The 12800-nt window shown below is 34.4% G+C and overlaps 1 protein-coding gene across 12 annotated transcripts in view; it reads right to left on the bottom strand.

Annotated features, from left to right (window-relative positions):
• The window catches only part of BIRC6 (baculoviral IAP repeat containing 6), a 236286-nt gene that overhangs the window by 103303 nt on the left and 120183 nt on the right, over positions 1–12800 (bottom strand). For all 12 annotated transcript variants that reach the window (XR_001389958.2, XM_087436940.1, XM_087436939.1 and 9 more), the window contains 4 exons: positions 12298–12431; positions 10242–10369; positions 1960–2522; positions 751–926 (listed from right to left, as the gene is read on the bottom strand). Coding sequence is in view for 11 of the 12 variants with exons in the window: in XM_087436940.1 (XP_087293066.1) it covers positions 751–926; positions 1960–2522; positions 10242–10369; positions 12298–12431 (1001 nt within the window). In the remaining variant the exon portion in view is untranslated. The remainder of the gene's footprint in view (positions 1–750; positions 927–1959; positions 2523–10241; positions 10370–12297; positions 12432–12800) is intronic.

Consider the following 12800-nt stretch of genomic DNA (forward strand, 5'->3'; position numbering starts at 1 on the left):
GAGGAAGGTTGGCAACAGATGTTAGCTCAGGGCCAAGCTTCCTCACCAAAAAAAAAAAAAAAAAAAGAAAGAAAGAAAGAGAATGCAGTAATATTCTAACCTATTTTTCTTTTAAAATTGCCCTAATCCCGGGCCGGCCCCGTGGCTTAGCCGTTAAGTACATGTGCTCCGCTGCTGGTGGCCCGGGTTCGGGTACCAGGCGCACGCTGACGCACCACTTCTCCGGCCATGCTGAGGCCGCATCCCACATACAGCAACTGGAAGGATGTGCAGCTATGACATACAACTATCTACTGTGGCTTTGGGGGGAAAAATAAATAAATAAAATTAAAAAAAAAAAAATTACCCTAATCCCTTTTAACTGGAACTAAATATGCAACATAAGCTTGAAAAACATATTCATATTAAATTTCCATATGTAACATCTACAGAGAACATTTTGGTCTTCAACTATGCTATTTTTAGAGAAAAGGAAAGAACTATTTCCTGGGACAATGGAAAAACATCTAAAATTTAAGAATATGTTAAATGTTTTAGTCTGATATTACTGCAGTCAACTTTGACAATATCACTTCAAGGAAACTTTACTCTCCAGCTTCTATTAATAATCTATAGTTCTCACCTGCTGGTGCTGTTCATTTTCTAATATATAATATGAATATTCTATTTGTCACTGTCCTATAAATAACTCTCTACTCCCATTGCCAGAAACAACTTAAATTACCGTAATTGTCGCTGGATTAAACTTACTTGTCTGCCCATATATCCACAGGCCATGTAGGTTAAAATTGGCTGCAGCATCATGTGGACTGTAGAAGCTTTTTTACTAAGAGTTGTCAGTATGGTAAATAATCCATCCCCAACTGATATGGCATCTAACCCACCATGAAAGTTTTCATGTTTAGTGAGATGTAATCCACTTGCTCCTAGTTTAAATAAAAAGATTACACATTTTTTAAAAAGTATATCCTTAAAAACCAATAATAATTAAAACAGGCTTAAAAGCCATTTTTCCCAAAGCCACTGAAGGATGGGTACATAATAGCTCTGTTTGTATGTATGTCTGTGTGTGTATACATATACATATACCTAGAAATAAAAATTTCTACCATAACATTCAGTAGACCACGTTTTTGGTTACCTTCTTATATGAGATACCTCTATTATAGATAAAAATAAAAAGAAATTGCTCTGTTCTGACTAAGCTATAAATCAAGAAGGTATATATCATTAGCTATATACATATCATTAGCTATACATCATCATTAGCTATGTATCAACAAGAAAACTGAAAGAAAAATAAGTGATATTATTATGTAACTATACTTCAAAACATCTAATCAAACAGAAGATATGGTTGTTTCCCTTACACAAAGAAAGAAATACCAACAAACAAAAATGTATCAGGAACGGATTTTGTCACAATTTACAGAAGTTCAATCATTTAAAAAATTAACACAACACATTAGCTTTCAAATAGGTAGAAAAGTTAAGCAACAATATATAAACTTTACATTGATATATGTGTCATAGACACTGTTACACTTTGAATAAAATTTTCTATTTCACTTTTTAAGAAAAGATGAATAAATAAATATTACTAGTTCCCTAATACAAAATTCTATGTGAAATTCATCATCTTTAAAACGTTAGAGATGTATGACTGTATATTATGGTACCTGACTTATGAGACTGATTTTTATCCCTTAATTGACTACAAGTTATTTTGCTAGTATTTTCCTATTTTTTTTAAGTTACATTTAAAATTTTTCAATATTTCCATTTCATTTATTGATTGAAGCCACTCTGTAAAAGTTTTCACTAATAAAAATCATGCTAAGAAGTTTACAATAAAGTAGCTCTACACTATAAAGTAAAAAGAAAATGAATTTATATATTGCTAAAGAGAAGAGATATAGTACCAGAAACAAGTATAAGATTAATATTTTCAATACGTACCAATTATCATCGCCATGGCACTGCTATTACACAGGCCCAGAGCAGACAAAATCTGGCTCATAATCTGTTGGTTGGCTAACACTAAGTCAGCAACATATGCAGGAGATCCTTGAACACTACTACTGCTTCCATTACCATCTTTGCCTCCTGAGACTTTTTCTTCATCTGAAACACTGTCTGTTGTATTGGAGGTCACAGACACTCTTGCACTGTATTCCCTATTGCCTGAAAGAGGCAGCTGTACTAAAATGTTAACCAGTTTTAGCAAATCAAACATGAGTTGATCTCTTGTCATTTCGCCACATACTGCTTTTGCATCACCTGGACGAATGAGGTTGGCAAAGAGTCCCCCAAAGCATGCTCGAGCACCCACTGAGCTATCTGATCCACTTCGAGACATTACTTTGTCTGAGCAAGTGATATAGTGGTGCACTAAAAAGGTGACAGATTCTATCACAGCAGAAATAGTACTAACTGAAACGACTTCAAAATTCTGCTCCAGAGTGAATTCTAAGAGCTTTACTTGGGCATCAAGAGGTCCTTGGCCTGTCTGGAAGGCACCCCTGTGAAAAAAAAAGAGGATTAAAAATTAATCCATTTTAAGTTGTTTTGAAAGAAGTAACCACCACAATACAAGAAAACTAAACAATAATTAAACTCTTGGTATTCACTATTTCATTTTGTAGCAAATGGTTTCCATCTCTTCCTGAGTCCTCCTTATTCTTGCCTCCATTTTATACAAAATCAAAAAATGACTTCCCTTCCAAATAGAAAATTAAAGGACAAGTAAATCAAAGAGGTGATTTTGAAGCTACAGATTAAAATATTTAAGGCACAAGGCATTCCTCTCAACGGAATGAGGTCTGGTTTGTTACATCCTCAAAGGTTGCTATTTTAAACATTCCCTACTGATTTTGTTTTTCAAAAATAAGATTCAATCAAACAATTCTTATGCATCAAAATTGAATGCTCTCAAGTTCTGCTTATGCCGAAGATACAGAAAGCTACAAAGATCATCACCCCCACCCATCAACAAGAAAAAGCCAAATAAACTGTAAAGTCATAACTTTTCTTGAACCCATCATAGAGCTGAGGTCAAAGGGTACCAAAAAGCCTGAAATCCATGAAACGACAGGCACCTCCAAGAAGAGGGAATATGAGCACTGGCTTTCCTATGGTAGAATTTGGGAAGAGACTCTAGCAATACACAAATAGGTAAGAAGAATTCAGCAAAAATGTTTAACAAATTGCTAAACACCAGGTATGTGAGGGTGATAACACAGAACTCTTGGAGATGACATCCATTCACAGGCACTCTCCCTCAGCACCTCCCACCTATACCTTGCCCTATGCATCTATTCCATTTGGCGGTTCCTGAGTTATATACTTTATCATAAACTGGTAAATAACGCATTTTTCTTGGATTCTGTGAGTCATTCTAGCAAATTATCAAACCTGAAGAGGGGGTTGTGAGAACCCCTGAATTTGTAGCGAAAATGGACAGAAGTATGGATAACCTGGGAACCTGCAACTGCCCTCTGCAGTGAGGGCAGTCTTGTGAGACTGAGCAGTTAAATCTGTGAATCTGATGCTAACGGTGGGTAGTGTCAGAACAGGATTGAATTGTAGGACACTGGTTGGTTGATGTCAGATAATCAGAGAAATGGTATTGGAAAAGACATCACATATTTGGTGTTAGAGAAAAAAAGTTCTCAAATATCATTAGCAGTTTCCCACCACTGGAGAGAAGGAAATGCTCTCCTGCTCAGAAATAGCCAAAGATACAAGCCAGAGTTTGGCTGACAAAAGGAGGAAAAAAATTCATTGAGAAAGCCCCTCCCATGAGGCCCATCACAGATGGCCTGCCAAAGACTGAGGCTGGATCAGAATATTAGCGAACACCGGCCACCATTAGGAGTAAACACTATGAAACAAGCAAAAGTAGCTCACTGCTAGAGACGGAGCCATGGAGAGACAGTCCCTCTGTGGTACAAATGTGGTACAAATGTATACGAAAGAATGAAGACTGAGGATAGAACAAGAACACTGGAACCAACCGCTCTGTACCCCAAATCCTACTGAAGCAGAAAGTAACGAGAGCAATTTGAAGTTGATGTTAACACAAAGGCAACATAGCAACAACAAAGCCCAAACCCAACTCAACTCCTGAAAACAATGACTGGAATGCTCACACTAATCATCCAGTGTAAGAGGCTTGTCTATTTCCAAGCATAAATACTATTTACTTAAGTGTCTAAAAGATATGTGATTACCTAAAGCAAAAAATTGTACGAATGTATTATGTGATTACAGCATATATAAAAGTAAACATATGATAACTATGTCACAAAAGATAGGAGAAAGAAATTGGAAATACACTGTTGTAAAGTTCTGGAGTTATACATGAGTTGAGGTAAAATAATATTAGAAGGTAGACTGTGATGAAATAAATATATTGTAAAGCTAGGGCAAACACAATTATCAAAATTTTTTAGTTATAAATAATAAGTCAATAGTGGAAACGAAATCATCAAAAAAGAAATACTTAATCCGTGCCGGCCCCGTGGCTTAGTGGTTTAGTGCACGCACTCCACTACTGGTGGCCCAGCTTCGGATCCTGGGCGCGCACCAACGCACTGCTTCTCCAGACATGCTGAGGCCATGTCCCACATACAGCAACTAGAAGGATGTGCAACTATGACATACAACTATCTACTGGGGCTTTGGGGAAAAAAAATGGAGGAGGATTGGCAATGGATGTTAGCTCAGGGCTGATCTTCCTCACCAAAAAAAAAAAAAAAAAAGAAATACTTAATCCAAAGGTAGGCAGAAAAAGATTTTAAAAAGAGGTAACCAAGAACAAATTAAATAAACAGAAAAATGGCAAAGTGATAAATTTTAGTCCACTATATCAATAACTATATTAAATGTAAAGTGATCTAAATAGATCAATTAAGAGACAGATACTGTCATATAAAAACTCATACAACTCAACAACAAAAAAACAAACAACTCAATCAAAAAATAGGCAGAGGATATGAACAGACATTTTTCCAAAGAAGATATACAGATGGCCAACAGGCACATGAAAAGATGTTCAACATCACTAATCATTAGGGAAATGCAAATCAAAAGTATAATGCGATATCAGCTGACACCTGTTAGAATGGCTATAATTAGGAAGACAAAAAATAACAAACATTGGAGAGGATGTGGAGAAAAGGGAACCCTCATACACTGTGGTGGGAATGCAAACTGGTGCAGTCACTATGGAAAACAGTATAGAGATTTCTCAAAATATTAAAAATAGAAATACCATATGACCCAGCTATCCCACTACTGAATATTTATCCAAAGAACCTGAAATCAATTCAAGGAGACTTATGCACCCCTATGTTCACTGTAGCATTCTTCACAATAGTCAAGACGTAGAAGCAACCCAAGTGCCTATCAACTGATGAACCCACAAAGATGATGTGGTGTGTGTGTGTATATATATATATACACACACACACACACACAAGGAATACTGCTCAGCTATAGAAAAATACAAAATCGTCCATTTGCAACAATATGGATAGACCTTGAGGGAATTATGTTAAGCGAAATAAGCCAGACAAAGACAAACACTGCATGATTTCACTCATATGTGGAAGATAAGCAAACACATGACCAAAGAGAACAGATCGGTGGTTACCAGTGAAAAGGGGGTTGCGGGGTGGGCATAAGGGGTAAAGAGGCACATATATATAATATGGTGACTGACAAATAATAATGTACAATTGAAATTTCACAATGTTATAAACTATTACGGCCTCAATAAAATAACTTTTAAAAAAAGAGACAGAGGGCCGGCCCTGTGGCTTGGTGGTTAAGTGCGCGTGCTGCGATGCTGGAGGCCCGGGTTCTGATCCCGGGCGTGCATCGAGGCACCACTTCTCCGTCCATCCTGAGGCCGAGTCCCACATACAGCAACTAGAAGGATGTGCAGCTATGACATACAACTATCTACTGGGGCTTTGGGGGGAAAAAAATAAAATAAATAAAATCTTAAAAAAAAAAAAAAAAAAGAGACAGATATTGTCAAATGCTTATAGGAGAAAAGATAAGTCTTAAATCAATTTAAGCTAGAAAAGAGCAAATAAAACCCAAAGAAAGCAGAAAAAAGGAAATAATAGCTATCAGAGCAGAAATCAAAATTGGAAATAAAAAAATAAAGAATATCAACAAAGCTGTAAGCTGGTTCTTTGAAAATATCAATATTGATAAACTTCTAGCAAGAATGACAAAAATATATAAATAAACGATAAAATTACCAATATCAGAAATGATAAAAGGAATCAAACTAGATCCTATAAACATTAAAAGGATAATTAAGAAATATTACAAATAATAAATTCAACAACATAAATGAACAAATTCCTTCAAGACACAAACTGTGAGCCAAAGCTCACTCAAGTAGAAAGAAAACCTGAATAATCCTTTACCTATAAAATAAATTGAATACTTTTTCTAGAAAGAAACCTCCAGACCCAGGATGCCTCAATGGTGAATAATATCAAATATTTAAGTAAGTAATAATATCAATTTTACACTTCTTCCAGAAAATAGAAAAGGGAACACTCATTTTATGAGTCCAGCATTACCCTGACACAAAAACCAAAACATTATAAGAAAAATGGAAATATCCCTTGTAAACAGATTCAAAAATCTTCAACAAAATATTAACTAATTAAATCCAGCAAGATATAATATATCATGACCATGTGAGTCTACCCTGGGACTGTATATTGATCAACACTTAAAAAAATCAATCAATGTAATTCACCATATCTACAGACTTAAGAAAAAACAACATATGACATTTCCATAGATGCAGAAAAAGCATTTCATAAAATCCAAGAGTAATACATGATTTTTTAAAAAGTCTCAGCAAGTTAGGAACAAAAAGAACCTCCTCAACTTGATATCAAGCATTTACAAAAGAAGCTACCACTAATAACATTTCTATTTGTGAAAGATTGAATGTTTTCCCAGTAAGAGCGAGAAAAAACCAAGGAGGGCAAATTTCACCATTTCAACTGAACATCATATTGGAAGTCCTAACCAGAACAATTAGGAGAGGGAAAAAGAAGACATACACATTGGAAAGGAGGCAATAAGACTGTCTTTAGTCTCTGACCACATGACCATGTAAAAAGGAAATTCTCCATGAGGCTATAACTCTTTCCAAATTGATCTATAGATTGATGCATTCTCAATCAAACTCCAGAAGGGTTTTTTTGGGGGGGAGTGGGGATAATAAGCTGATTCTAAAATTTATATGGAAAAGCAAAGGAACTAGAATAGCTAAAACAATTCTGAAAAAAGAACAAAGTTGGAAAATCCACGCTACCAGATTTCAAGAAATAATATAAAAGGACCAAGGCAGTGTGATATTGGAAAAGAATAGACACAAACACCAATTTCATAGAAGGGAGTGCAGAAATAGAGCAAAACAAATATGGTCAACTGATTTTTGAAAAGGGTACAAAGTGAAATCAATGAAAACAGGATAGTCTTTTCAACAAACAGTATAGGAACATGGAAATCCACGGGCAAAAAAAAAAAAAAGAACTTTGACCCAAATGCAAAATTTAACTCAACATAAACCTAAACGTGAAACTCCAAACTATAAAATTTCTGGAAGAAAACATAGGGGATCATCTGTATCATGCTAGGTTAGGCAAGAATTTTTTTTCCAACAGAAAAATAATAATATATAAAAGAAAAAGTTGACAAAACTTCATCAAAATAAAAAACTGCTTTTTGAAAGATACCATTAATAAAATGAAAATAAAATCCACAGACCAATAGAAAATATCTGTAAAACACTTATCTCATAAAACTGAATGCCCTCTTTATATTAAGACTGGGTGCTTCTTTTCAATCTTTATTATTAATGAAAGAGCTGCTGGCTTATTTATCAGGACACCAGAGACTTTCTTAAAAACATACAAAACAAAAACGAAGAGTATTCTTGGGCCAGAGCATTATGGACCCAATTAAAGAAAGCATGCTAGAAAATTTATGAAGTGTATATAAGGGTGGAAGGGGGTGGAAGAGTAGAAGAAAAAAAAATTTCTAATTAGTTTTTGAGGCATGTTACCCTATAAATACCTCCACTTAAAAAAAAAAGACAGTGGGCCGGCCCCCGTGGCTTAGCAGTTAAGTGCGCGCTTCACTACTGGCGGCCCGGGTTCAGATCCCGGGCGCGCACCAACGCACCGCTTCTCCGGCCATGCTGAGACCGCGTCCCACATACAGCAACTAGAAGGATGTGCAGCTATGACATACAACTATCTACTGGGGGTTTGGAGGGGAAAAAAAAAAGGAGGAGGATTGGCAATAGATGTTAGCTCAGAGAGGGTCTTCCTCAGCAAAAAGAGGAGGATTAGCACGGATGTTAGCTCAGGGCTGATCTTCCTCACAAAAAAAAAAAAAAAAAGATAGTATGTAACTAAACAAGACTAATATTTCTGTAGGAAATGTTAGAGTAAATGTACTGAATTTTCATATGAAAACCTTTACTGTTGTACAACTCTACATGAACAGGACTATACTAAAGCCTACCTTGTCAGCTGGTTTTATTTATATCATCCAAAATCTCACATAATCTTCATGTTCATGTTTCCAAATACATGTATGCATATCATAACAGTATGCCCTTGGTTTTGTGAATCTACTTTTTCTTGCCCATATTCTTCACTGTGTATATACTACAAACAAGTTGAACTACAACCACATTAGTGTTTCAAAATAGTTATAAAGGAAGAGGAAAACACACATGAGGACAATAGCTATGAGATAAAATTTTGTACAGCTATGAAAACATACCTCCACATAGATGTTGCCCATTAACTTTTGTTTTACGTGTCAGGTATTTTGCTGTTTTATAAAAAATATCTATTATTATGAACTATTAATTTTATGTTAAATTTTATAAACCACCTTTTTCTCTGGTTTCTAATATTTTAAAATTAATTTTTAAAGAAAAGAATCATGTAATCTACAAATGATTTTAACCATTTTCTAATATACTTTTTTTTATTTTTAAATTCACTGGCTCTTCTAGAACGAAATTAAATAATAAAGATATCAAATAGCACATTTAACTTATTCTTGATATTAATGAGAATTTTTAAAATAATCAAACATGCCAGAGTTTGGTTTGTTCATCATGCAGTTTTCTTTGTAACTTTAAATGAGATGACACTGTTTATATTTCATTAAGCGTTTTTTTATCAGAACGTAATCTTGGATATTATGAAATGTCATAGTATGATGAAAATGATTCATTAGTGTGATATATATTATATGATGTTGAATCATTCATGCATTTTAAGAATCAACGCATCATGGTCACAGTGCATTCTTTTAACATATTGCCTGATTTTGTTAATAAATTTATTTAGGATTTCTACTTGAGATTAGTATGTAACTTTCTTTTCTAAGCTATCATTTTGAGGACTTATATTTTGGTTTCAAATAAAATCATTGGTAGCTTTAATTCTCTATTTGTATTCTAGAACAATTTAAACAGCTGCAAGTAAGTTTCACCTAGAATATTTATAATAACAAATCTATGAAAGCATCAAAACCAAGCAGAGATCTGACACACTGTATTCCTTTCATAGCCAGCCCTGGTGGTCTAGTGGTTAAGATTCAGCACTCTCACCACCAAGGCCCACGTTCCCTTCTTGGTCAGGAAATCACACCACCCATCTGTCAGTTGTCATACTGTGGTATCTGTGTATTGCTGTGATGCTGAAAGCTATGCCACCAGTATTTCAAATACCAGCAAGGTCACCCACGGTGGAGAGGCTTCAGCGGAGCTTCCAGCCAAGACACAAGAAAGAAGAGCGTGGCCACCCACTTCTGAAAAAATTGGCTATGAAAACCCTATGAATAGCAGGGGAGCGTTGTCTAATACAGCGCTGGAAGGTGAGCGGATGGCCCAAAACAACCGGGCAGGGTTCCTCTCTGCTGTACACAGGGTCACTAGGAGTCGGAATCGACTCAACGGCACTAACAAATTCCTTTCATAACAGAGAGAGTTCAGGATCTGGGAGAGGTGTAACAAAGTGAAAACAATCATGAAACACACCAACCCTTTCCCCTTAATCCCTACTGTCCTGCTTATCTGTTCCCAGATAAACCTCCAACAAATGGTAAGGGAAAGTTTATCTGGAGGATTACATGTAACTTCTACAACAGGAACCTGGGTATATATTGAAATTTACCTTTCTGTTGAAAGTATGTGAATTAGCTTGAGCAAAAATTCACTGAATATCTGGGGACATGTTGAAGAAAGATGTACTTGTAATCGGGTAAGAAATTCTTGCATAGCTTGTGTAGCTGTTGGACCAACCTGAAGAGAAAGGAAATTCCACTGAAAACTGCTTACTGATACTATTTATAGAATTATTCACTTAAAAAGTTTCGTGTGTTAAGTCAAGCGCTATACTGTTGTAATTTTTCATATGAAGAACAACAAAAATATTAGCAATGATAGCAGGAAACCAATTCATTTTTTAGGTCTTGATATATTTATTTTAAATTGAAAATTACAGATTATATTGTCAATAATTTTTTCATTATGGTTTAGAACAACTTATATTAGGTTTAACTCAATACAAAAAAAGATTCATCTGCATTACACAAGAAATATCTTTATAACCCTTTCAAAAGTACAAAGGAATTATGCACTGATTTTCACAAACTATCTTCTCAATTATCCCACTTCAAAACAAAAGAACTGAGACTCAGAGAGGTTAAGTGATCTACAAAAGGTCATGCAGATAAATACTAGCAGAGCAAATACTAAAGTGAATGAAAACAAAAAACTACAAACAAAAAAACCTAAAGCGAAAAACAAACTTGTACCAATTCACATAAAACTGCCTTCCTAAACTTCTATCAATGAAAGAAATGATAGCGAAAACCAAAGTAAGTATAACCTGAGCTATGTTTTGGAACATTTTATAACACTTCTACATATTATTGTATTTGATCCTAATCTGGTATGATCATAAGACCTTGAAGGAATTTTGAAAAAATAAAATGCAGTGTAATTCTCCAAACTATTTTAAAGTTAGATAAACTTAATTTCTAATACTGAGCATATAAATCATAGCATTCATAACCAAACTTCTATATAAAACCAACATATCTCAGGAAAGTTTGATATTTAATAACTTTAACTCTGTCTTTTAAAAAAAGGGGAGGAAATAGCACTATTTTATGCAGTGGTATGCTCACTGTCACCTAGCTTTACCACTAACTAGTTGTATAATGGTGGGCAATGCAGATAATGCATGTTTTCTCATATATAAAATAATGAAGTTGGAATCTGTGATCCCAGGAATCTTCACATTCCAAATTCATGCAATCTTTACGTACAATAATCACTTGATAATATGCCTCTGCTGCTACCAAAACTCTGGCCCAACTTAACTACAAGTAGTTTCTTCTTTCTCAGTTTTTTCCTTGTCTTGTATATTTTATTATGAACTACAAAATTAAAGTATATTCAGTACCAAAGTATTGACTAAATGTATCCACCAGAATTTAAGCTCCAAGAAGGCAGAGACTCACTCTTTAGCACCTAGAAGACTACCTAGACCTAGCACACAGATAAGCATACAGCTAAGAATTAAAAGATAACCTTGCATGATAATCTTGAATAACTTTCCTTAAAAAGGTGCTATGAATGCTAAATATATTTTTGGATGAAAAGAAATATACTGAAGCAGAAATATTTTAAAAAGCAGTACAATATAACAAGAAATTAAAACTGATATAAAGGAAATCTGTACTACGACTAAAAATGTTTACAAGCTCTGATACATCTTATTATTTTTTGTTAAATAAAATATTTAATATTATAATATGATTAAGTTAGGTGAATTGTCAATCTCAACAGCAGAGGTCATTAAACAAGACACATTATTTTTAAAAACTTTCGTAATTTCAAAATTTTTGAAACGCTTCCCTGACTTTCAGGTAAGTATTTATTCAGAATGTTTCTTAAATTATACGAAATTAATGCCAAAAATACATATTTTCATAAATATCCAATAAAGATCCAAGAGAAAACTTACGACCAGCTATAATTCAGTTTCAGTATAGTTATTATTATAAATAATTCAAAACATTTTATTACATTATACATAAAAGGCTATCATTTATTACTTCAGCAATAAAAATTTTACATATTTAGGTACATTAAAGTTTTTCTTTACAAATACGTTTATTGTATAGTCTAGGCCTATCACTGGTTTTCAAAAGTCATATTACCTGCGGACTATGTTGATTTGTTCCATGTGGACTGGTGCCAGAAAGGAATTTCACTAAAACATGAATGAGGTTTGGATCTGAAACCAATAGATGGGCAGTACTCTCCTGAGTTCCAATGGCACTGCTGGAACCAGCTATAAAACATTTAAAAAAAAAACATTCTTAACAAATAGATCCTGAAACAATGGAAATGCAATATTTAAAACATTTTTTAGTTTCAAGGAAAACACATTTATGGGAGTTACAGTTTATTCAAATGATCTGAATCTCTACTGCATTAACTGGGTTGGACTCATTCTCTTCATCTATGCAGATCTCCTGCCTCTCCTCCTCTGACTGTGAAAAATACCTAGGTTAATGTGCATCTTATTCAGTTTACAGTCAAGTGGAAAAGAAATGGCTAAATGCTTACTGTCCTTTTGGTGAGCCTATTCTTAGCAATTCTCTCTCCTTTCCAGAAATAGTCTGAGATCTACCTTTCAGGTAAATTTTAACCCAGTTTT

This window comes from Ceratotherium simum, chromosome 11 (genome assembly GCF_057802395.1).
Source record: "Ceratotherium simum simum isolate JZ-2026a chromosome 11, ASM5780239v1, whole genome shotgun sequence".
NCBI classification, from domain to species: Eukaryota; Metazoa; Chordata; class Mammalia; order Perissodactyla; family Rhinocerotidae; genus Ceratotherium; species Ceratotherium simum.